The 21,253-nt window shown below is 44.1% G+C and overlaps 1 protein-coding gene across 3 annotated transcripts in view; it reads right to left on the bottom strand.

Moving 5' to 3' along the window:
• The window catches only part of TRAPPC9 (trafficking protein particle complex subunit 9), a 310,144-nt gene that overhangs the window by 209,748 nt on the left and 79,143 nt on the right, over nucleotides 1-21,253 (bottom strand). For all 3 annotated transcript variants that reach the window (XM_044452875.1, XM_044452874.1, XM_044452876.1), the window contains exon 18: nucleotides 6,506-6,648. In XM_044452875.1, coding sequence (XP_044308810.1) covers nucleotides 6,506-6,648 — 143 coding nt within the window. The remainder of the gene's footprint in view (nucleotides 1-6,505; nucleotides 6,649-21,253) is intronic.

The raw sequence follows: 21,253 nt of genomic DNA, 5'->3' as shown, positions 1-21,253 counted from the left end.
CAACAATCTCAAGATCCTTCTCATTTGCAGTACCGTTGAGCCAAGTATCCCCCATTTAGTAGCAAACCATTTGGTTTCTTTTTCCTACGTGGAGGACTTGGCATTTGCCTCTATTGAATTTTATTCTGTTGTTCTCTGCCCAGCATTCTAACCCATTCAGACCACCCTGTATCTTATCTCCGTCTTCCAGGATATTTGCTATTCCACAATTTGCAGATGAAGTTGCTCAGATTCACTCTAACTTGGATGCTGTTCTTGACACATTCCCAGGGGATGTAAATTTGGTTCCTGCTTGTCTAGCATTATTGGACACTCTTCAATTTGTACAACTTGAGGATGTGGACAGGTTTGTTGGAGAAGTGAGAGCCACAACATGCATTCTGGATCCTTGCCCTTCCTGACTCGTTAAAGCAGCTGGAGTTGAGGACTGCTTGAGTGGGTATGCTGTGGGATTAGACAAGGCACAGTTCCAATCTGCCTGAAAGAGGCAGTGGTGAGGCCTCCCTGGATCCCACGGTGTTGAACAACTATCGGGCAGTCTCCAATATCCCATTTTTGGGCAAGGAATTAAGAGCATTGGGTGGTCTCCCAATTCCAGGGATTCCTGGATGAGTGAATATCTAAATCTGCTTCAATCTGGCTTCAGACCTGGTTAAGGGACAGAAACAGCTTTGGTCACCTTTAGTGGATGACCCATGTCAGGAACTAGACACAGTCTAACTTGTCCATTGAATTGTATTACAGATAAGACAGAGCTAAAGGGGGAAACATAATGGGAAAATAATGGTGAAGACAGATTAAACTAGACAAAGTGCAAATACAGTACTTATAAGACAGATAGAGAAGTGCATGCATCTGTGTTAAGAGAGAAACAATATGGTAGGGATGTAGACAAATATTTTCTGACATAGCCTTTTCAAAACTAGCAATGTAGTTAGTTATTTTCCCCAATAAATAACCACTCTCTCATAAAGACTATTATGTTATTTATACAATTCTTTTGAAGGTTGATATGGAAAGGCAGAACAAACATTGTAAATACACTAAAGCAAAGCTGTATGTCCAGTTTTGAAAGTATAGACTAAAATAAGAAAGCCAAAGTGCAAACTTTTGTTTAATAATTTACATCATTCAGGACAATGAATGTCTGCTCTAGACAGTGGATCCATAACCAAAAAACAAGTTGTTTTTTCAATGACACATATTCAAAATGCACAGACAAATAAATTCCTGCTTTTTTTGTATGAACGAACTATATGAATGAGATACAATTTGTACTGATGATGGCAAATAAATATAAGGCATCACAAGTGAAAAGCAAGAGTATTGTTGATCACCAGAACCAGAAAAATTTAACAGACAATATAAAAATACGAAACATTTGAGGATAAAATGGCATCAGTGTTTGCACAACAAACATACATTTTGAAAAACCAAAAACCAGGAATGTCTTTAAAAGATCTGGAAATATACTCTGTGCCTAAATATGTATTCACCCATTATATTTCGAAACCCAGTTCACCAATGGATTTGCCTCTGACAAACCACTTAACCTTAACACAAATTTATACGAATGAAGCCATACTCCAAAGCAGTGATATGTTGTTTTCCTATACACATAGCCAGAGCTATGTTTGATACTGATAGTTGTTCCCAGTGTTTTAGAAGGGACAATCTGTGGCAGGCTTTCAGAAAGCTTATCACTTCAACATACTTGTGCCTTAATTGCTATCAGGGTAGCAATACAATTAGGGTACAAGTTTATGCATGCCTAGACAGAAAAAGCATGTTCACTGGGACATGCTGGGAGGTGTAGGCCTTCATACATAAGGCTGCTACTTTAATCTTACTAAGTGGTTTGATAAATGCTGGAATTTATCCAGGATACTATGCATTATATAAAATATAAGTCTACCAGACTCCATGGAAGTGTTAACTTTGACTGAAATCCATTCTGAAACAAATAAAGAGCATAAAGAACAGATTTGCATTACTGAATTCAATTGACTGTGAACCAGAAGAACTGTAGATGGAAACCAGAGGCATTATTAGGAAAGAATGCAAGAAGACAATTCCTGTAGCAAAAAGAAAGAAAAAACCTAGAGGGATGATAGAAGAAACACAATTGATTCGAACAGGTGAGAAGCAAAAGCAGAAATAAGGTCAGAAACCTACAACTTTTCAGCAATTCACCATCACATTTTATGCTGCCCACAGCCAAAGCTCTCTCAACAGTTTACAATAATCATAGAATTCAAGTCACCCATCCAGATTCTAACCAAGCCTTGCATAGCTTCCAAGAGTAGACCGGATTAGGCACTTCAGTCTATACAGAAGCTGAAGAGTATACAATACAACAAGCAACCTGCCAGGTCACCATGGATCTCAGTTTTTTACCATGATCTACACAGCAGAATATCAAGTGGTTTCTATTTTATCATGGTTTCCATCCTTCCCGCTCAGTCATCCCACTGTTGGCATGTATCCCATCAGCCACTGCACCTGAAATTCACTTCCAAGTGCATCACTCCCTGTCTATGTCACCTCCCTCTTCCTCACTGATCTATACACAGAGGCCAGATGGCTGCAATTGCCATTCTTTCCAGAGGATTCATTAGTAGTTGCATACCAGGACCATGGAAACCATTATCCTGGTTTCAAACAACACAACAGGCCATGGTGGTACACAGAAACCATAAAACGTACTGTTGTTTCTTATCATGGTTGCTAAAGAGCAAATGTTCAATAGCCAGTGTGGGGTAGAGGTTAAGGGCACAGGGTGGCTACTCAGATGATCTGTTTTCTAGTCCCTGCTCAGCTATGGAACCAAGTGAGTGATCTTGGGCCAGTCATGGATACTCAGCCCAACCTACCTCACAGGGTTGCTGTTGTGGGGATAAGACTGAGAGCAGGAGAAGGAAAGTGATAGAAACTGCTTTTGAGTTCATTGTAAGAAAAAGGGTAGGACATAAATCCGTTAAATAAAAAATACCAGACAACACAACAGACAACAACTGTTCAGACAACACAACAGACAACAACAGAAAAACGCACCATGGCTTGTATTGTCTGAACCTAGTCAGTCAGCACAAATCCTAATAAGAATATGCCAACACATATGGATAACAAGCAATGAATCACAGGCTGGCAACGTTCAGTATACACTGCAATCCCCAAGAAAAGAGATGTACCAGAGTGCAGCAAACTGTAGGATCACTGCGTTGATTTTCCATGCAAGCAAAGTGATGGTCAAGGTGTTGCAACTAAAAATTTTACCCTATGTAGAGCCAGAAATGCCCATGTTCAAATGGGATTCTGAAAAGGAAGAGGCACTCAATCTCACATTGTAAACATGCTTTGGCTACTGCAGTGTGCCAAAGATTTCTAAAGAAGCTCAGTCTATGTTTGACAGATTGCAGCAAAACCGTTGGACTATGTGGATGATGAGAAACTGTAGATGAATCTGAAGAAAATGGGTATAGCTCAGCACCCAGTGCTCGTGACACAGATGCATACCCGTATCATGCATACCTGTATCATGGAAAACAAGCTACTGTGAAGGCAGAATATGTAGAAACAGAATGGTTTCTCATGGGCAAAGGTCACAAACCATGCATTTTATCTCCCTATCTGTTCAATCTGCACATAGAACATACAAGGAAAGCTGGCCAGAGAAAGGAGGAATGAAAATTTCCAGCAGATACATCAATAATTTAAGATACACAGACAATACCAGATTACTGGCAGAAAGCAGCAATAAATTGAAAAGACTCCTGGTGGAAGTGAAAGAAGGACATGCAAAAGCAGAACTGCAGCTGAACTTTAGGAAAACAAAAATCATGACTCCAGAAGAAATTATACAACTTTACTGGTAACAATGAAGAAATTGCAATTGTGAAACATTCGGCATCCGTGGATCAGTCGGTCATCAATTTAAACAGAGATTACAACCAAAAAATTCAAAGAATACTGAGACTTGGAAGAGGAGCAATGAAGGAATTAGATAAGATTATCCAGTATAAGGATGTCCCACTGAAGACCAAGGGCAAAACCATCCACACTGTTGTATTCCTGATCACCATATATGGGTAAAGAAAAGACTGGACAATGAAGAAAAGTGAAGGAAGAAATTTGATGTGATCAAAACATGGTGCTGGAGGACAGCTTTGTGAATATCCTGAATCCACAGAAAGATGGGCACGTGGATCCTAGAGCAAATCAAACCAGGAAGCAAACACGGCAAAGCCAAAGCTGTCGTACTTCAAAGCACATCATGAGGCAGCAAGACACACTGGAGAAAGACATGAAAAGGCTAGGGAGGAAGCAGAGGAGGAAGACCAACTATGAGATGGAGTGCTTCCATAAAGAAAGCCACAAGAGTTGCCCTAAGTTCCAGGTGACTTGATAGCATGTAACAACAATATTCTTTATACTAGTAAACAAATTATTTACACCTGATCAGTTAGAGAGGCAGTATATATTGGCCAACTTTTAGGGCTGGTTAGAGCAACTTGGGATTCACTTGGTCACTGCAATAAAATAAGAAGATCACCTCAAAAGATAATAGAATGATCATTTCACTGCCCATTTAATGCATTTCTGTATGATAGACATGGCAAAATAGAATTCTTAGACCGCTGATGGAGCGGATAGCATTGCCTGTGCGTAAGGTTTATCCTCTCTTTCTTTCTTCTCTGGCACAGCAGCAGCACAGGAAAGAAGGGAACATGAACATGAACAAACAATGGGAAAAATCTAGCCTGAGAGAGCAGGGCTGGCCTGTTTCCTCACCTACTTTCCATGGGCAGCAACTGACCAAACTGATTGCTGAATCAGGTTGCAACACTTGGCCACAGGCCAGAATCCTCCACTGTAGCTCAGGGCGGTTGGCTAACTAAGGAAATTCAAGGCAAGCCACATGTAACACATACTTTGTCCTAAGACATGGCAGCCCCATTCCCCAATCCCGCAGCTGCCATTGCCTTAAGTGACTACCTTATTCTGCCTAATGATAGGACAGGCAATAAAAGAGAGTTGCATCAATCATTTATATGCATGGCTGAATTAATTACATGCCTAACTTGTCCCCACTTAAATTAATGACACTTAACAGTGCTTAATACTGGCTGGGTTTCATCCAAAGCTTGCCAAATGTGTTGAGCGTATTACATGTAACAAAATATACAGGCGCAGAGGGAGTGATCCTATGGCTCCTAGACGGCATCTGGGCAGCCTCAAGAATTTTCAGATTCTTACGAGTTGAGGCCAGAGACCTGCGCTTCGACCTCAGAATTTGAGCTCTGTTCTCCCTCACAGCTGGTGCAGAAAGAGCCACATTGTGTATTCTCTGAGATGAGGAAAGTGACCTTGTAGAGCAACAAAGGCGGAAGAGAAGCTGCAGGAGAGGAAGGAATTGCCTTTCTAGCAAAAAACAGAGATGGCTTCCACTGCTCCTCTTACTCTGTGCTGGCTTGGTGGAAGCTTCCGGGGCCAGGAAGTTACAGGCATTCTTAGAAGAATGTGCTTGAAGGTCTTGGTCACAATCCATCTAGCAGTTCTCCTGAGCAAAGCCCCATTAAACTGAATGAAAGCTATGTAAAAAGAGATGCATTTCCATGGTCCTTCAAGTTAGATTAAGCTTATTTGGGGCAAAAATTAAAAGAAACTACAATAGAACTGTTTCTGCCTGATGTTTGAAAAATTCTGATCAGTCGTTAGCTGAATACAGTAGCTGCAATCAAGAATCTTTAAGAACATGGAGCAGCAACATATTTCTCACTTAGAAGTAAAGTAATTGTATTGAATAAAACCAAATGCCACTCTTGGTGGGTATTTCATGGTCAGCAGGGCAGGGAATCTGAAGAAGAAGGGGACCTTGAGACAGTGGAGATGAGAGCTTTTGGGAGACGAGCCAGAGGCACAGGCCTTCGAAACACTCTCAAGATCACTGCCCAAGGGTTGCCACACCGACCAGGAGAGCGGGAATGTTGTGGAAGAGAGGAAGGGTTGAAGAAGAGGAGGAGGAGCCATTGCCTTGCCCGATCCCTGCCCCACGATGGGGCATCAGAAGAGATGCACTGCCCAGTGAGAAGGCTTGCACCAATCTTGCCAGGTGGCCCCTCAACAGTGGGAGCCACCCCGAGGGTAGAGAGCCCCAGAGGTACTGAAAGGAAAGGGCTTTGGAGAGAAGTTCCTAGTCTGGGCTAAGCAATCATTCTTAGTATGCACAAATGATTTTCTTCCAGCTTACTGGAGAGCTTTTACAGTTCCTTTTTCTTGTAGCTGTGGAGTGCCAATAAAGAACTGCTCTGCAAAGAGACTGTCTGGGGTTCTGGAGCATAAGGGCAAGAAGGGGAAGGCCAATCTACTTCTGCTTTTTGAAGGAGTTAAGCTGATGCTTCAGTATAATTTTGATCTTCATGGTTATTGTATTAATCTTCCATATGCTTACAGGAAAAAATGCCAGTCTCGATCAGATAACACTGAAAAGACCCCAGCGACATACCTCGTTGCAGGCAGGGTACTGACACGTGTAAAGAAGACCGATGGTTCAACCTCTGCATGAAGCCCCAGCGACAAGTTCCTGTAATATCCATCGGCATGCCCTGGACCTCCAGAATATTTGAAATTCAAGATAGCTTCCAGAGTCTAGAAAAGTAATATTAAACACAATTAAATCTCATTTTTTCTATACTGCAATAGGCGGCTGATCGTCAAACTGATTAAGTAGTTTTATCTCCCAAGCCAGAAGAAATAATTCTAAGACAGATCAGCCCAACTTGTGATGCATCAAGGCGGATGTAGCCCATCATCCATGCACTTTAACATAGTAAATTCCTGAAAAGCGCCAGGCAAGTGATAAAAACAGGAGATATATTAAGCCCTTAACTGAGGACAATACATGTCTGGCAGGCTGTAATTCACAATTCAGTACAATTGATCAGCCAACTTTTTCTTTCTCCAACATAATTCTGTACCTTGAGCCATACAATGAATTCTTTTTTTAACAATTCCTACATAAATCTTCCCCAATTTTCCTGAAAAACAATTACATTAATCAATGATTCTATGGGACATCTTACACAACAAGAGACACATTAGAGAAACCAGCTTTGGGTAAAGGGGGGCAGAGAGGGTTCAAGCTGCCGTGAGCTAGGTGTTCCCTCCCCAGCAAGACAGACTCTCCAAGACTTCTTGTAAGCGTCTTTATTCTACACAGAAGTCTCTAAGCAAACACTAGTATCTGAGAATACACAAAGCAAGAAGTTGAACCCTCTCTGCCCCCCGCACCTCACCCAAAGCTTTGCTTATGAACCCTTCAGGGCCTGTCTCTGGAGGGAGGGGCGCTGTGGAACCGGGCATGCCTGCATTCTGCACTCGGGAGGGGCGCTGTGGAACCGGGCATGCCTGCATTCTGCACTCTGAGTCCCCAGTTGGGCCAGCCTGTGGCTGTACTGATGGGCCCTGGGTCCAACTCCTCAGGAGGTGGGTGCTCTCCATCCCAGAGACTACCCAATTGCCAAATCTCCTCCCTCTGGATGCTTATGTCAATCTTCTCCTTCATTCCCACAGGCACACAGACTGGGCTCCATGGGTGTCCTTGAGCAGGCTCAGACTGGTACTGACAGACTGGGTCTGTAGGCACAGGCCTGTCCATTGCGACAGCGTTTCAGCTCTGAGCCTCATGTGGTTCAGCCAGCTCCCCACATCCTCAGACTCTGAGCTAGCAGTCACACCAAATGGTCAGCTTCTCGTGTGTGCCTGGGACTCTCGCCAGTGCACGCGCACACAACAATAATCACACGTGTTTCTAGCAGCACACTGCTGTACATGTCTGCACAGGTATTCGTCCGGTTGAGTGGGACTTACTCCCTGACGCACGGGTATATGACTGCAGCCGAAGTCTGCCATCCCTGCGAAGAATTACCTTTTGACCAGTTCCCCTGTGTGTAATTGCTACTCGGGCCGCACTGGCTTGATGTAAATAATGCAAGCATCTTTGGGAAAGCCAGCAGAAAGATCTCAAAGATTATACAGTCACCTCTCTTCACTTACATTTCCAAAGAAAACAAAGGCAAAAGCTGATACTGTGCCACCTGCACATGTGACATTCTTGTGATTATTCTGCTTCTGGTGTTAATACAGTAGTGAGTGAAAATAAATTCATCCAAGCACGTCTGCATGTGGGTGAACATGGAGGCCATTTGATTTCCCAGCACCGCCTCTTTCTGTACTGATGCAAGTATTATATCCTCCCCTCTGAACTATTAATAACATGGCCACATTTTACTGCTCCACTCATCCAGGCCCTTGAGATTGACGGGGAACTTGGCTAACATTGAAGCAGTCATATAACTGTTTCACTATAGATCCGAAGAAGATGAAAGAGTCTACAGCCTCAGTAAATTCCCTCATCCAGATAAAAGTAAATGTGCCCTAGAAATAATTATGTCCAGGAGTTCAATAATCCCAGATTCTGTGATGCCATGATATTACTATTTACTGGCATTCAAAAGTACTATTTTGAACGGGGAACAGGTGGGGGAAGGGGAGGCACCACCACCACAAGCTCTAGAACCTTAGCTGGCAGAAGAACTAATAGGAAGGGAGAGTGGTGTTCTGTTTGCCTCGTTCTCTTCTAATAGCCTGTCTGTCACTGCCATTCTGCTCACTATCCTCATAACCTGGGCCCCCCACCATACAGAATAGCCCCACTCCAAAACACATAATAAAGCAGGGAAATAGTTAGTTTCCACCCGGAAATTTGTAAAATACTGCAGCAGGTCACAACTGATTCTGGCAACTTTGGAATGTGTGGTATCGAATCATGGCCTAGGAGTAGTGATTGAGCAGGTATGGAAAAGCGGGGGTGGGGGGGGGAGCTTTAACATTTGTCAAATTGCATGTGTTGCATGCATATGTTTAAAAAGGAAGCGGAAAGTCACTGTCTGCATATGTTCTCAGGGGTTCTGGTGAGGATTCGGCTCAGTCTAGGAACCAAGCATAATTCTCTCCACTTGACACCATTTTCCTTGGAAGCACTACGAACCAAAAGCAAACACTGCTTCAAGAGAGCCAGTGTTGGTGCGGTGGTGAGTGTGCTGGGCTGGGTATATGGAGTCTCCAGGTTCGAATCCCTTTTCAACCATGGCGCTCACTCAGAAACTCTGGGCTAGTCACAGACTCTTAGCCTAATCCACCTTGCAGGATCGTTGCTTTGAGGATAAAAGGGAGAGGAGGAGGAGAATGATGTAAGCCGTCTTGAGAGCCTTGAAAGGAAAAAGGAAGGATATAAATTTAACAAATCAATGATAAATCTAGAACCACTTGAAAATGTGTTGCAAACCATAAAAGTCCAAAGTTAACCAATGGAACCACAGAACAGAAAGGCAGGACAAAGCAAGCCTCTTAGCAAGGTTAATTCTGCACTTGAGCATCTTAAACTTTATTCCTACCCAGGCTGGAATTCTTAGCAAACCCAAGAGAAATAGTGCCTTTTAGCTGTCTCCTGGAATAACTTAGAATGTTTTCAAAATCATCTCATGAGTTCAGCTTGGTCCGGACCCTGAAGTGGCTATGCTTATTCCCTCTGCCTTGGTAGAAATGTTTTCTTAGGCAGCCTTTTATCATTAGAAGATGATCTGGAGGTTGAATTTTCTTGAGACCCAGCCTTTCCCCAATCTGGTGTCCTTCCAGTGTTGTGGATTACAATGCCCAACAGTCCTCATCACTGGTCATGGTTGCTAATAGGTTGGGGATGGCTGCCATCAGTGCTGATGAATCACTTAAGACCTGAGTCATATGACATTTCACGACATAATCTGCTTTGTATGCCCCTACTTGCTTTGATAGAAAACTTAGAAGAGCAGGAAGAGCAGCAGCAACAGACCTAAACAAAGCAGGTGTTCTGAAGTTTATGTGAATAACTTGATTTTTCGCAGAAATTAATGGAACCACGATGTCATTAAAACGGATAGAAAAACCTTATAAATACTAAGAAGTTACAGCTTTCTAAGGGGAGGGGCAAAAAGCTGCATTTTAATATAGCACATCTTATTCTCAAGGTACATCAAACTGTTTCACAGAACAGTGGTTACCTGCAGAGAGGTAAATTTGCTGCAAAGTATCAATCTTGCCGTGCAATGTCCATTAACCTTAATACAGCCTTCACAGCTAGAAACACATTCATGGCATTGAAACGATATCTAAAGTAGTACAGGGTATAACAAATCTGTCGAAACAGGATTAATTTGATGAATGGCACTTTCTTTTCTCAGTATACACATCAACCCCTTGAGTTAATCAGTTCAAGGAAAACAAGGGAAGTTTACAGTCCTAACTTATAGTACCAGGGTTTCAAATGTATGGGTGGTATCATGGGGATTATACTTATTAAAAAGCATGCTTTGCATAAATGGGTTAATCAGATTCTTTAGGAAACTAGCGATGCCTGAAAATGTCTCTCTGTTCTTCCAAGGCATTTGGAAGGAGCAAAACCAATCCTGGCCCTGTGCAGGCATTCACTTCCAACACAAGTAGGGGTACAGTGGGGATGTGAGGTTACATGCCCATAACAAGCGTCCCCTCATGCTCAGTGAAAGACTTAAAGGGGGCTTGTGTGTTTAGCTGAAAGCACGCATAAACCTGTGTGGGATCTTGGTGCTAAACATCTGAAAAGTCATGATTCCACTAGGGGCACATACATCCTTCCTACTTTAGACCTATACATGCATATGACTTCCCTTCTAGAGGCTGCAGTGACTCTCTTGCTGTAAGCATCCCTGGCATCCTCTCTTACTTCCCATCTCACCATCACCAAAGAGGCCCACACTCGGCCAGAGTGGTTCCTTGGAGACCCTGGCTCAGCAACCCTCCCAAAGCCTCGCACTGTGAGGGTAAGCAGGGTGAAAGTCACCTTGCAATTGCAAGTGGATGGGGGAGATGGGAATTCAATAAATAAATAAATAAAGTTTTCGACCATGGCTGATGTTCAGGTTGTATGAATGGGTATGCCTCTCAATACCAGTTGCCGGGGGAACATGAATGGGAGAGAGTTGGCATGCTCGTGCCCTGCTCGTGGGCTATCCATAGGCACCCCATGGAAAGCTGCAGAGCATTTCTTATGCTCCTATTGGCACTTGTTTACTGATATACTTCATTAGCTTAAATACACGGGGGAGGGGGAGCCCAAGAATCTTCTGCTGTTATGGGGGAAAAGGAAGACTTTAAGGGTCAACCTGTCCCATTCTTCTCTCCCTCCTTCTAAGCAGATCTAGACAATTGCTTTCTAACAGAACGGGTTTACTATATTAATGCTGGCCAGTTAGTACAGAATATTCAATTCATCTTTTCAATTCATAAATGTATATGTTCATGCTTATAGATATTACTGCATTATTTCCCTGCCAGCTCTGCTTAGCTTCTAAACTGAGGAGCACTCAAATTCCTGTGTTAGCTATTAGATACAATTACAATAAACTAAAAGACGTTCTAACAGTATGTTGTGACTCTGAAGAAGCCAGTTTGTAGAATTTTGTACCATAATACTCACAGAATAAATTGTATTAGTGCCTAATACCCCCAAACATGTTTTTGGTGTTCAAGGCACCCCAATTCCTTTCCGCTTCTGGCAGTAAAACACCATGTAGACTGTAAAGGTTGAAAGTAAGTGCTCACCGATCATGAAAAGACCAGTAGAGATCTCAAATTCAGTTTCAGAGCAACCCTACTCTGAAGCAATTTTCCCCTACAAATCTTGCATTTGCTTTCCCTTGCCATTTTCCTTTCTCATGATTTCCACAAACATACTTAATATCATTACAAAAAGATAATTCTTAAATCCGTACTTGCATTCACCATAATGAACTTGGCTTGCATCTAGGTAATTATGCTAGAAGTCCCCATTCATATTCTTTGAGAAAGATGAGGCTATGCGTACATTGAAGGATATGTGTACATTATGATTCTGCAAAGCGTAGACATGCACCAAATGTGGCACTGAGTGCAAAATTCAGATGAGGATAATTTTATTTTCTTTTAAAGCTTCTGGCTGACTTTTGATATGCCTATGAAGTGAAGCAAAGTGAGGCAGGTGACTAGTAAGAAGAGTGCCTTTCTCCTGGGGCATCCGGTTGTGGAACGAGCTTCCCAGAAAGGCATCTCTAGCATCCACATTATGCTCCCTTCAGGGCCAGGTGAAAACCAGACATTTTGGTCTTTCAGATTCTGTAATTTTAAACCTGCTGGCATATTGCAGATATCTGCCTCTCTGCTAGGTTTTATTTTGGCATTTATTTTCATTTTATGCCATCATTTTCAATGAATATTTTTATATTGTATCTTGTAGCTTTTAATTGTTGTGAACCAAAGAGCTTCCAGGACTGCAGGTGGTGCAGGGGTTTAAACCGCTGTGCTGCTGGGCTGTTGGATCGAAAGGTCACCGGTTCAAATCTGCACAACGGGGTGAGTTCTCGTTGCTCCATCCCAGCTCCTGCCCACCTTGCAGTTCGAAAGCATGCAAATGCAAGTAGGTAAAAAGGTACCACTTTGGTGGGAAGGCAACAGTGTTCCGTGCACCTCGGTGTTTGGTCATGCCGGCCACATGACCACGGAGACTGTCTGCGGACAAACACTGGCTCCCTCGGCCGGGAAACGGAGATGAGCACCGCCCCCGAGAGTCAGGCATGACTGGACTTAATGTCAAGGGGAAACCTTTACCTTTAAAGAGCTTCCATTCTTGGGTAGTACAGAAATGTAATGAATAAGTAAATGTGTGCCCAATGGTTATTGCCAGAAGGCCAAAGGAGTGGAGTAGCTCACCAAGGTTTCCAATGAACTGCAGTAACATATCACTACAGAGCAGTCCATTTTGCCCTCCCCATGACTAACACAATCAGAATAAAGCACACAAAATGGTAACCAGCACACCGCAAATTATGCCAAAAAGGGAATGATAATAATTTGCTGCTGTCAGAATGATATAGATGACACAATGATACTGTATATGCATGATTTTCCAGATACTTTTAAACTGAAAATATAATGAAAGTCAATTATTTAATATGAACTAACTCATAAGTAATTTTAAAACAGAATTAGCTAAACTTAGTTCCTTAAAGATAAATGCCCAGAATATAAAATTAAGGCTTTGCTTTCTAATAGCATTAAATAACTGCTCAATACAAAGAGCTGAATAAGGACCTTTTTGCTGATCCTGCCAAATGCTCTGGCCACAAGCTTAGCTTAGGGCTTGCAAACTAAACAAAATATTAATTCTTACAAGTGTACTGGGCAAGCTCCTTTCAGCTGATGTATGTACAACTGGACAGCTTCTTTGTAACCACATTTTCCACAAAATCCAAAAAACATTTTCCACAGCATGTTCTTTCAAGCACACCACCAGCACGCACTCTGGCAGCCAGATGGGTCTGGTCAAGTGGTCACTGAATAGGAAAATGCATAACAGAAGGAGGGATATATACCACTCAGCCTTAAGACTGTTGCTGCAAAACCTTCATTAAAGAAACCTGGTTGACTGACTGACTGACTGACTGACTGATTGCTTTTATACCCCTATCCCTAACCCTTCACAATATCTCAGGGTGGTAATACAATAAAATAAATGACTAAGGTATGGCATCCAGATAATAATATATAAAATCAATCTTAAAACACTACTAACATTTAAAATAATGGGAGAATAAAAAGCTTTTGGCCTGGCCTTGTTAGATCTCATCTTGCTGGATAATTTCCAACCAATCTACATTTTCGTAGAGTACTTAAGCATGTGGTAAGGTCTCAGCTCTAGCAGCTCTTAGAAACATAGAAACATAGAAATAGAGAGAGTCAGAGGGGGTCTCCCTGGCTACCTAGTCTGACCCCCAGCTCCAGTCGGCTCCGCTCACAACATGCCCACCATGCGCACGTCCAGCCTATCCTTGAACACCCTCACCAATGGGGCCTCAACGACCTCTCGTGGAAGCCCATTTCACACTCTCGGGGTCCTAACTGTCAGGAAGTGCTTCCTGGCATCTAAATGGAACTTTGGTTGTTTAAAACATATGATCTTGGCCTATTTCAAATACATTAGCAACCTTGGTCACCCTGGTACACTGAAGCAGAGAGCTAAACATGGTGGTTACTTCCTTCTTTGTTCTGCAGTACCTCTCTGCTGTGCTTGATACTATCAAGTTGAACAAGTCCAGATATTATCCCCTTTCCTTATAAGGGACTTGCCCTAAGCCCTTAATTCTGAAGTGTCCCATTTCTGCAGGGCTGGTCTCAGAAGGTGGTGCTGGGTGACTTGCATTTGATCCCTTGGTGACTGACACCTGGTTTTCCTCAGATGTTGTAACAGCTACCTGGATCTGGGATGCACTCTCACCAATATGTGGATGAGAGGCAGCACTATTTTTCGTTTTCCGTTAGTAGCAGGCAAGCTTCTGGTGCTCTGAATTGGTCTCTGGAGGCAGTGATGGGCTGCATGATAGCTTCTAAACTGAGATTCAGAGATGACAAAGGTACAATAGTCCAGACAAAGGTACAAAGACAGGGTACAATAGTCCAGGGTCAAAAACACGGTGTCTGTAGGCACAGTAGCCCTAACCGAGAACCCGGACTGAACCCACTGGGCCATTCCGCACCACAGCCAGCACCAGGGCCCCCCTCACTACTGCAGCTTCTCCCTCTCACGGCTTTCACTTCCTGCCCAATCAGATGCCTCGTCTGCTTCTGCAGTGGCGAAGGGGCTGTTTTGGAGACAGAAGAGGAGGAGGAGAAGGGAGGAGAGGGTGGTAGAAGCACCAGTGCATGAGCAGGTTGCTAAATAAAAGGGCAGGAAGGGGAACAAAGACTTAGCTCCCTATATTCTTCTTGCTTCTACAGCAGAGCAGTGGGACTGAGGAGAAAATCCACAGCAGGAGGCAGAAGTGGGTTGCACTGTCAGCAGGAGGCGGCGGCGGCGGCAGAAGCAGTGGCAGGTAAGCAGGTAGAAAAGAGAAGTAAGAAAGGAAACAGCGGTGCAGAAAGGAGGACATCAGGAGCAAAAGGAGGGGGGGGGTTAAGGAAGCAAACAAGCATGGTTGGGGGATAGGCAGAAAACAATTTATCTTGGCAAGGGCGGAGGGGGGAGGAATTGTCCAAATAAATGGCCAGAGGCCCCAATGAAAATATAACATACCTTCCACAGACCCAGGGGAAAATGGAAATGTGCCTATGGGCAGCCATTCCTGAAACATTCTGAATTGAAGAAGTCAGACCAAGCCACGATGAAGCTGGACTGGACTGCTGCAATGCCCTCTTTATGGAGCTGCCTTTAGTGAGTCCTCCGCTCAGGAATGCAGCCACATCAAGGATCACACCACCCCTGCCTGCCAAGGACTGCCTTGGTTACCCATTTGTTTCTAGGCACAGTGCAATGTGTTCGTGGCCTTTCATGCCCCCAATGATCTCGGGCCAGAATACTTTAGGGACTGCCCGAAGATTTGCCCTTATTTATTGATTCAATTGGAGTACTTCTCTACCTCTAAATATTACGAAAAACCCCTAGGTAGTTTCCATGTAAATATTAAAATCACATTCCATACACTTTTTAAAACAATTCAATTACAGTAATACATAACACGGGGCACCACAGGGGCAGTGAAATGGAACAGTGTGGTTAATTTAGCGACAGGCCAGGCAAAGCCTTGGATGAACAGGTGTGTTTTCAGGAAATGTTAAAAAGACAGTAGTTTTTATGCATCTTGAACTGCATGAGGGAAGTTTTTTCTACAGGATGGGTGGCACTATCGAGGCAGCCAGCTGTTGGGGTATTATGGGGCAACATTCCAGTAATTTTGAAATTACTAGCTGGGTCTCTTCCAATTATCTTAGCAGTCAGTTGGGTATTTATAAGAGAAGGAAATCAGCCAGGTATCCTGGTCCTAATTTATTTAGGGCTTGGTATGACGATAATGTAATACTGAATGTAAGCTAGTAGCTAATATGCAGCCACTGCACTTCTTTTAACGTAGGACTTATGTGGGTATAGCTGAATGCCCCAGTGAGCCCCCCAACCTCTGCACTAGCTGCAGCTTCCAAATCAGCCCAAGGGCAGCCCCACATGGGATGCATTACAATAGTTTAATCACAAAGTCACTGGCGCATGAATCATCATGCCTAGATTATCCCTGCTCTGGAGCAGGCATACCAAGCAAAGTTGGCAGTGGGCACTCCAGGCCACAGAGGTCACCTGGGTCTTCAGGGTCAAAGACACATCCACAAGCAGCCCGAAAGTACATAGCTGCTCCTTCGAGGGGAGCCCAACCCCATCCAGAACAGGCAAACAGCCCAATTCCTGGATCTGGGAACTGCCAATCTATAGGTTTCCTGCCTTACCAGAATTCAGCTTCTGCCCACTTCCAAGCCAAGAATGCATCCAGACACTGGCTCGGTATGTTCACAGTCTCTCTTGATGCAGATCTCAGAGAAATGCAACTCGGTGCCATCCTCACACTGGTGACTCCCTGTCCCAAGTCTCCTGAAGACAGCTCCCAATGACACCATGCAGACATTAAATAACACAGAGGACATAATGGTAGACTGTGGCACCCCAGGGTTCAGCTTCCATGGGGCTGAGGTACAGTTACCCAGTGGAAGTGATTCTGCAAGTACAAGTTAAGCCACTGTAAATCTGTGCCTCTAACTCCCAACGCACAGAGACAGTCCAGAAGTACACATGGCCAGAGGTATCAATTGCAACCAAGAGATCCAGAAGTTAACAGCCTCATACTCCCCCATCCCCTCTCCCAAGAAGGTCCTCCATCAGGGTGATTGCAGTTGGCTCCATCCCTGAACCAGGTCTAAAGGTAGACCGGAATGGTTTCATTCAAGAACTTCTGCTGCTGAGATACTACTACTCTCTTGAGCAACTTACTCAAGAATGGATATTTATGACTAAACAATAGCTGCCATAGATCTCTGGATCCAGGGAAGGTTTTTCCAACAATGGTCTCACCACAGCCTCTTTCAAGGCAGTGGAGTCCACACTGTTCTACAGCGATGCATTTACTACTCCCCTGACCCATCCATCCAGTCCCAAGTATGGTTGGGAAGGGTTGATGTATATAAAAGAAAGGGCTTTGTCTGGAACCACAGCTAATTTTTTTAATTCTCTGCACATAGAGACTATGTTGACACCCTGTTAACCGTGTTTTGCCACACTGCAAAGACTTTCTTGTTCAATTATATTATTATCACTATTATTTCTAACATTGCCTCTATATCCTGCATTTCTTCTTCTTGCAAGGAACCCAAGGGAGCTTATACAGTTCACCTCCTCTCCATTCTATCATCACAACAACAGCCCTGTGAGGTAGGTTGGGCTGAAAGTCTGTGACTGGCCCAAAGTCACCCAGTTGGCTCCATGGCTGAGCGGGGACTAGAACCCAGAACTCCTGAGTCCCAGTCCAGCACATTAACCACTACAGCACACGTAGCCATTTCTTTTATCATACAGGTGTCTGTTTTTTGTTATACTATTTTACTTCTTTGGAATTCTATTGTATTATTGGTTTTAAGAACTGATGGTAAATCTGTATGTGCATAACCAATACAGCTGAACAGAACCCATCGATTTTAACACAAATCCAATTTGGCACTTGAACAAAGGAACAAGTCTCCATATGCCAGCAATTTTTTAAATAATTTTTATTGTTATATTGTTATTTATTTATGTATTTTGTTTCTGTTGTGAGCCGCCCCGAGGCTTCGTTGCGATGGGGGCGGCATAAAAATGTTTTAAATAAATAAATTACTGGCTGAAAATGGTAAACCTTTTTCAGGCCAAGTGCAGCTCTGCAGGCCAAGCCCTGCAAATGACATATACTTGCAATAAAGGTAAAAGTGGGGAGGTGGCTGGATGGAGTCACTGAAGCAGTTGGTGTGAGCTTAAAAGGACTCTGGGGAATGGTGGAGGACAGGAAGGCCTGGAGGAATGTTGTCCATGGGGTCGCGATGGATCGGACACGACTTCGTGACTAACAACAACAGCAAAGGTTTGCTCATGACATTAACATCCAATCATGCCTGACTCTCGGGGGCGGTGCTCATCTACGTTTCCCGGCCGAGAGAGCCAGCGTTTGTCCACAGACCGTCTCCATGGTCATGTGGCCGGCATGACTAAACACCGAAGTGCACGGAACGCTGTTGCCTTCCCACCAAAGTGGTACCTTTTTATCTACTTGCATTTGCATGCTTTCGAACTGCAAGGCTGACAGGAGCTGGGACGGAGCAACGGGAACTCACCCTGTTGTGCGGATTCAAACTGTCAACCTTTCGATCAACCAGCCCAGCAGCTCAGCAGTTTAAATTACTGTGCCACCCGCATCCCATACCTGCAAATACCATCTTAAAAATTAACTATCAGGATGTCTAGAAGAGTGGGGATGGCCAAAGAAGATGAAGGCCTGTATTAGAGATAAGAAGAATTGTGAGATGAATTGGCAATAGAATTTAATGCTTTTGAAAGTTGTTGGCGCTTTTCAACATCATCTATCCTCTCATAAGAGTCTAAGCTATCCTAAAAACAGACAATGCTTGACTTCCAATAGATAAATCTTTCCTAAATAAATACAGGTTTTTAGGGATAGCCAGCTAGGAAAACAAAAACATTTTCTATGTAAATATGTCAGGAGCCATAAGCCTGACTGCATTGTCTGTAGGTCACTGGCTGCCTGGAGAGCCATACAAGCCAGCACATTTTTCACCTATGACCGTTCCTGTCATATTAAAAAGAAAAGCACAATAATCACATGAAATAATAACTGGGCACATGAAGCAAAGCAGGCACATGAAGAAGAAGAATTATTCTAATAAATCAGAAATAAGCACGTAGTAGAAAACATAGAATTTTCTTCAATGCACTTTAATTTATTCTAAACATCTTCCAAATCTGTTTATTCCAGAGGAAAATTCCTATACAAGGGCTTTTATCTAGGACACTGTGAAAACAAAATGCCATACGCTTCTAAGTTCCAAACCCAGTCTGTAAAAAGATGAGAACATACAGGCTTGGCAAGCTTAATCAGTTCAGAGTCCACTATTGCAAACTCCTGCTCATTTCAAGGCAGCAAGACCCTGATTTGAAGAGTTGCACCTTAGTTGCAACTGCCCTTTTGGATGATCCCTTAATAGTACTCCAGTCAAAAAGTTGATTAAGCTGGGTTATTTTTAGGGGGCCATGAGTAGAGTTCACTGTTTTCTTTCATCTAGAATACAAAGTGATTAAATTGCTTGCTAAGAATACCTTGTAATTCATTATTCATCTGCCAGTAAAGCATGCTTCAAAGGCAAGCATTTTAAGAATATAAACGAACTCAAATCAGAGGAAAATTTTGCTTACCTATGAATTAATATTGGCATGTGGGGTGGGGCAGGAGGTGTTAGTGTTCTGCATTTAGATATGTATGGTATGGTATGGACACACTTTATGTATGTATGTATGTATGTATGTATTTGGAGAGCTTGTATGCCGTCCCATTCGCATAAGCCTTGGGGCAGCTTCCAACAAATAGATAACAATATACAAAATATACAGAATTGGAAACATCCTGGAGTTAGATAAAAGCAATAAATAATTTAACAATCAATTAAAATAACATTTAAATAAAAAGGTCTTGGCCTGGCGCCGAAAAGCAAATAATGAAGGTGCCAGGTGGACCTCTCTGGGGAGCACATTCCACAGAAGGGACGCCACCGCAGAGAGGGCCCTCCTCCGGGTACTCACCCTCCTAATTTCCTGCACGGAGGGTTCCCAGAGAAGGGCCTCTGCCGCCGATCTTAGAGGGCGGGAGGGCAAGTATGGACAGAGGCACTCCTTCAGGTACCCAGGTCCCAAGCTGTTTAGGGCTTTATAGGTAAGCACCAGCACCTTGAATTGGGCCCGGGCTTCAGTGGGGAGCCAGTGAAGCTGACAAAGGACTGGGGTTCTATGAGAACAACGCCCAGTCCCTGTCAGCAACCCGGCAGCTCTATTTTGCACCAATTGAAGTATCCGGACCGTCTTCAGGGGCAGCTACACGTAGAGCACGTTGCAGAAGTCTAATCGGGAAGTGACCAATGCATGCATCACTGTCACCAGGAAACCGTCCTCCAGGTAGGGACACAGCTGATGGATCAGCTGAAGCTGATGGAAAGCACTCCTCGCCACAGCCGACACTTGAGCTTCCAAGGTAGGCTTCGGGTCGAGGAGCACCCCCAAGCTGCGGACCCTGTCCTTCAGAGGGAGTGCTACCCCATTCAGGACAAGGTCCAGGTCCCCCACCCCAGAGTCCGAACCACCCACCAACAGGACCTCCATCTTGTCTGGATTGAGCTTCAGTTTGTTGGCCCTTATCCAACCCATTACCTCGGCCAGGCACCGGTTCAGTACAGCCACTGCCTCACCTAGATCAGTTGAGAAAGAGAGGTAGAGCTGGGTATCATCAGCATACTGATGATTCCGCAGCCCACACCTCCTAATGACCTCTCCCAGCGGTTTCATGTAGATGTTAAATAGCAAGGGGGACAAAATAGAGCCCTGCGGTACTCCATGGCATAGCTGCCATGGTGCAGAGCCACAGTCCCCCAGCACCACCTTCTGGAATCGGCCATTGAGATAGGAGCGGAACCACTGCAGAGCAGTGCCCCCAACCCCCAATCCCACTAGCCTATCCAGAAGGATACCATGGTCGATGGTATCGAAAGCCGCTGAGAAGTCCAGGAGAACCAACAGGGACGCACTCCCCGTCTCTCTCCCTGCACAGGTCATCATACAGGGCGACCAAGGCAGATTCAGTACCATAATCAGGTCTGACGCCGGACTGAAATGGGTCTAGATAATCAGTTTCATCCAAGAGTGCTTGGAGTTGTCCTGCCACCACCTGCTCTAGCACCTTGCCCAAGAACGGGATGTTGGCCACCGGTCTATAATTGGTGGCCATCTCTGGATCCAGGGATGCCTTCTTCAGGACTGGCCGAACTACTGCTTCCTTTAAAGGGGCAGGTACCCAGCCATCCCTCAGAGAGGCGTTGACAATCTCCAGGATCCAGGTCCCTGTCCCGTGCTTGGCTTTGTTAAGTAACCAAGATGGGCAAGGGTCCAATAGGCAGGTGGTGGGACGTTCTTGTCCAAACACCTTGTCCACATCATCAGGCCGCAATAACTGAAACTCATCCAACAATTTAGGACCAGACGGCAACATTGATTCCTCCCCTGAAGGCTCTGAGTTACTAG

The sequence above is a fragment of the Varanus komodoensis genome, unplaced genomic scaffold (genome assembly GCF_004798865.1).
Source record: "Varanus komodoensis strain SLA01 unplaced genomic scaffold, ASM479886v1 scaffold75, whole genome shotgun sequence".
Classification (NCBI taxonomy): Eukaryota; Metazoa; Chordata; class Lepidosauria; order Squamata; family Varanidae; genus Varanus; species Varanus komodoensis.
This window is presented reverse-complemented; position numbering and strand designations above follow the sequence as displayed.